The 5,393-nt window shown below is 37.1% G+C and overlaps 1 protein-coding gene across 1 annotated transcript; it reads right to left on the minus strand.

Moving 5' to 3' along the window:
* Positions 1-1,399: 1,399 nt before the first annotated feature.
* LOC145030842 (small ribosomal subunit protein RACK1) lies at positions 1,400-2,927 on the minus strand. Its single transcript, XM_078979273.1, has 2 exons — positions 1,966-2,927; positions 1,400-1,638 (listed from the first exon to the last, which is right to left on the minus strand). The coding sequence occupies exons 1-2, from the start codon at positions 2,851-2,853 to the stop codon at positions 1,537-1,539; spliced, it is 990 nt and encodes a 329-aa protein (XP_078835399.1). The 5' UTR covers positions 2,854-2,927; the 3' UTR covers positions 1,400-1,536.
* Positions 2,928-5,393: the final 2,466 nt, after the last annotated feature.

Below are 5,393 nucleotides of genomic sequence, written 5' to 3' on the forward strand. Positions count from 1 at the left end.
ATGGATTACTCTTCAATTTCTCTTCTACTGGCCTTGAGAAGACCAATCAGAAATGCATATCTAGTAATTCAAATGTGAGTGAGAAATTGTGAAGTAAAAAAAAAAAAAAAAAAAGCAAACCCATGAAAACTAAAAGGTCACGATTGTGTGACCCTATGATACAACATTCTAGAACAAATGAGCAATCGGGTTTAAGTCATTGCACTAGAGATCATAGTCATGTCGCTTCTATTAATTTTACATCCATTGAAGTCGGAGGTTGGAAATTTAATGGGAGTCGGAGGTTGGAAATTTAATGGGTATTCAAATAGAGGAAAAATGAGTAAATTATACGAATGATCCCTATAGTTTAAGATAATTTTATGTTTGATTCCTCAATAATTTTTTTAATTTGAAAAGTTACTTCTATTTGTTTTTGTTACGTCTTTGATCCCTATCTTACTTAAAAAAATTATCGATCATGATTTTTCAATTTATTTAAATAAACACCTCCAATCTCACTCATTCATCTTATCTATCTCACCATTTTTTTTTTTCTATTTAAATAACCTTCCGGTTAACAAAAACAAACAATATAAACCCAACGAATAACAAAAACACACAATCTCACCCTTTCACCTTACCTATCTTACCATTTTTTCCTATTTAAATAATAACAAAAGCATACAATCTCACCCGTTTACATTACTTATCTCACCATTTTTCCTATTAAAACAAACACACCTCCAATCTCACTCATTCACTTTACATGTCTCAACGCTTACAAAGCACACAATCTCACCCTTTCACCTTATCTATCTCAACATTTTTTCCTATTTAAATAATAACAAAAGTATACAATCTCAACGTTTATATTACCTATCTCACCATTTTTTCATATTTAAATAATAACCTCACCATTTTTTCATATTTAAATAATAACCTTACGCTTAACAAAAACAAGTAGACCCCAAAAGCACACAGCAATTACTTTCCTAACTTAAAAAAATAAGTGAGAAAAAAAGCATGCCGCAAATTACCCAAACCATAGGGACCAATCATGTAACTTACTCAAAATTTTAACATATTAAGAAAAGCAATAGCAATTGAAAGTAAGGTGAATCAAGGGTCATCCAATGAATACTCTTTCTTTAAGAAAAGCAATAGCAATTGAAAGTAAGGTGAATCAAGGGTCATCCAATGAATACTCTTTCGTTAAATTGCTGATGAGCATGATGAGAGTGAATTAGATCAATCAGGAAGGATAATAAACTTGATTCATCGGGGAGATGTGACAACATTATTTTTATCTTTGAGATATGTAGAACAAAAATCCCAGATAATCATAGAAACATAAAAATTACGCAAACAAAATATTTTCCTTAGTAAAATAAGGGAAATAACAAAAACTAAACAAATATGTCTCCAAAACTGAAACTTCCATAAGCCAATCAAAACATAAAGTCGAAACATAAATCATAACTTTCAAGGGTACCTATTATAGCAACATCACATAATATCCTTAAAAAACATGCAAATTAAATTAAACTCCATTTTTTAATAACGTCCAATTCCCCAAACTCTTACTACTCCATCTGTATATCCACTGAATAGTGTGCTTCCATCTGCACTCCAACTTAGGCTTGTGCAGTAAATAACCTACACAATCATTCATACAACAAAAACATTTATCATTATCAAAACTAGTGTTTTCTCTTACAATTACAAACTGTTTTAGAGTCATCCAAATGGTTATTATGATCGTGAATAATCAAGAAAGTGTATCACAACCGAAATACTTTGATGTTGATTTATAATTGAATCTGAAAATTGCTAATTAGAATCTAAGGATCTTGTTAATGGGGGATAATGTGAATGTCAAACCCTTTGTACGTGTGTGATATAATTCATAATGTGAACAACTAAACAATAATATTCAGATGCAAGCAATATTGAATAGCATAGAAAGGAAACAAAGAATAAGACCTTAGTTTTTCCTGCATTGGTTTGAGTAGTGGTGCCTTCAGCTGCCATTTCAGACTCCTGTTTGAGATCAACCTTAAGATCGACAACAATGGTCTTGCTCTCCAGATCCCAAATCTTAATGCTTGATTCTGTAGCAGCGCACAACCAGTACCTATTAGGGCTGAAGCAAAGAGCATGAATGATCGAACTGGCATCAAGAGAGTAAAGTCTCTTCCCCTCAGCCAAATCCCAAAGCAAAATCATCCCATCTTTTCCACCACTGGCGCACAGAGAACCATCCGGCGACACTGCAACGGTGTTCACATAGCCACCGTGTCCGGCCAAAGTTGATCTGAGCTTACAGTTAGTCAAATTCCAGATCTTCACAGTTTTGTCCCATGAGGCTGAGACAATTGTTGGCTGCAATGTGTTGGGGCTGAAACGAACACAACTCACCCAATCACTGTGAGCGTCGCCGTCTTGGATTGTGTATTTGCATTCCCCGAGTGTGTTCCACAGTTTGATCGACTTGTCACGTGATGCCGACACGATCTGACGGTTGTCGATCGAGAATGCGACGGAGAGGACGTCTTTGGTGTGGCCAACGAAGCGGCGTGCGGTGGTTCCGGCGTTGAGATCCCAGAGACGGAGTTCTCCGTCCCATGAACCGGAGAGAGCAAACTGGCCGTCGGAGGAGAGAACGACGTCTTGAACAAAGTGAGAGTGGCCGGTGAGACGGCGCTGTGCGACACCATAGGTTTTGTCTTCCTTAGTGAGGCGCCAAACGATGATTGATTTGTCACGGGAAGAGGTGACGATCATGTCTGAGTTGTCGATTGGGGTGGCGATTGCGGTGACCCAATCGGTGTGGGCCCTCATCGTGCCGCGGAGTACCAATGAGTCCGCCATTTTTTGCTACTGTAATCTCCTCTCGGATGATACAAGAGGCTGAGCAGAAGCGAAGGTTAGGGAGAAACCCTAGAAGCAGAAGAAGTGAATTTATAGTGGGCTATTAGGGTTTTGGACTTTGGACTTGGAGATTAGGCCTTTTTGGTTTCTTAGAAATTAGAACAAATTGTATATTGAGAAAATCATAAAATTACCTATTTTGGTTCTAGGCTTTTGAAAAAAATCAAATTTTATACTCTTCATCAAAATGTTACTATTTGTTTTCCGATGGTTTGGTGTTAAGTCGTATAGTTTTTATTAAAAAAATGTTTTTGTATTGCGAAAAAAAAAACAATATAATGTTGTTAATATATTATAAAAATATATATAACTTTATATTGAAAAATTAAAGCTCTTTATGATGAAAATGTGTAGTAGTGAAATGGTAGACACATGACATGAGACTTGAAATCACACGCTAAAAAGCATGGAAGTTAGAGGTCATCTTGAAAGTATAATATTGAGAATGTTTGAAGATTATTTAAAAACTGTTTCATAAAGAGATTCCACGATGATTTTATGGTGAAATACTATAAGTAGTATTTTGATAAAGAGGAAAAGATATGGTCATTTATTAGAATATGTAACATCTTTAATTGGGTCTAGACGTTTAGTCGGTTTTTGGTGATATTTGGACTTTAAAAATTAAAATAAACAAATAAGGACTAAGTTTATCAATTTGGTTGAATTTGAAATTTTTTAGGGCTTCTTTGATGGTGAATTGGAAGAAAAGCCTAAACTTTTTAAGTTGAATTAAAATACTAGATTTATTCGTGGTCAAAATTAGAAAATAAAGATGTGTGTGTGTGTGTGTGTGGGGGGGGGGGGGGGGGGGGGGGGGGGTTAATGTTGTCAAATGGGCATATATATATATATATATATATATATATATATATATATATATATATATATATATATATATGTAAAGAAATTGTCTTTTCTTTTTCTTTCTCTCATCCCATGTATCAAAATAAGTGATGGTGTGAGTATGGGGAATTCGATAGATAAATTAAAGTGTTGTTTGTTTTTTCGAAGCAAAAATATCTGAAGTTTGTGGACCACCTCTGCAACCCTCTGTAGCAAAGAGGTGGAACAAACGGCTGCAACATTTAAAAAAAACATGTTTGTTTTTTAACGTCTGCAAACTGCTGCAGTAAGTTAAAGTAAGACGTGAAGAGGTTTGAAGCAGTTGGTTTAGTGTTACGCCACGCAGCATATGCGCAGCAGTATTTAAGTCAAAAGTTTTCTGAAAAACAAACAGCTGCAAAGGGCCAAGTGTTGCGCGTGTGTTGCGCAGCACAGCAATAAAAGGTCGGAAGAGGTTTTTTAGAAAAAACAAACAGCACCTAAGATCTAAACTTCGGCTTCCCTGAAGGACTAATCTTGCTACTCGGCCATAGATCTTCGAATCCATACCCCTAAACTAGATTGACTAAAGGAACCGGAACAAACCGCTGAACCACGCCCACCAAGATACAACCTGCTCGTAATTCTTGGCATGTAAAATGGCATATGAAGATTCATAATACATAAATCAGGAAAAATAGAGAACCAACCAAAAGATACCACTTACCTATACCCAACAAGCTTATAAGGCAAATACAATATCGATCAAGCACAATTTAACCATAATCTCATTACATAATTAGGATTCAAATTACATACCAGAGATTTCTTGAGGCTTAACTTTGACCTCCTGAGGAGCGATGAGCATTGGAACCTGGAATCCCTCTGTCCTCAAAGCAGGACATGGTGACAGTGAAAGCATATCTGATCCTTCTTACAATCACATTGCATATGCCCCTATGTATCCACAATTGTAACACTTGAATGCATGACAAGCAAATTTGTAAGTTCCCCCACACTTTCCACACACCTCATGATTCTCCTGACTTCCAATACATATGTTAGCAACCTGAGTCTCCTCGCCCTCTGCTAAAAGAGCTTTCTTCATTTTCCCTATTTGTGTCCCTGCAACCAGATCTCCCTCAGCAGCCATCCCATTAGCAGCACCTCCCACGGACTGCCAAGTTGCGGTTTGCTCCTCGAGCCTGGCCATAACACTGCTAGTGATACAATCTACGACACTAGGCAATTCTTCTTGCAAAATCTGAAAAATCTCCACGACAATCACCTCCCGCATCTGATCAACAAACAACACCGACCTATCCTAGTCACAAGCTCCTGATCCTAATTCGGATCCCGCCTCCAATCGTCTTGCCGTCACCTTTCTGAACATAACTAAGGAAATATCAGATGAAACACATATCATCGCAGGGGATCCAACTCCCAACAAAGCCCTAGGGTTGTGACTTCCCTGACACTTATATGGGTCCTGTGCTTTCAGTAGTACGTGTCCATACTACCTTCCACACCTACCCATATTTATCTCAATGATCCTCACAATGACCCTAACAACACATAATAGCATATGCACATACGAAATCCTCACATCCTAGAGGAAGACTACACATCTCGAGACTGGCCGACTAATCCCACAC

Source organism: Lactuca saligna, chromosome 2, assembly GCF_052625555.1.
Source record: "Lactuca saligna cultivar CGN05327 chromosome 2, ASM5262555v1, whole genome shotgun sequence".
Classification (NCBI taxonomy): domain Eukaryota; kingdom Viridiplantae; phylum Streptophyta; class Magnoliopsida; order Asterales; family Asteraceae; genus Lactuca; species Lactuca saligna.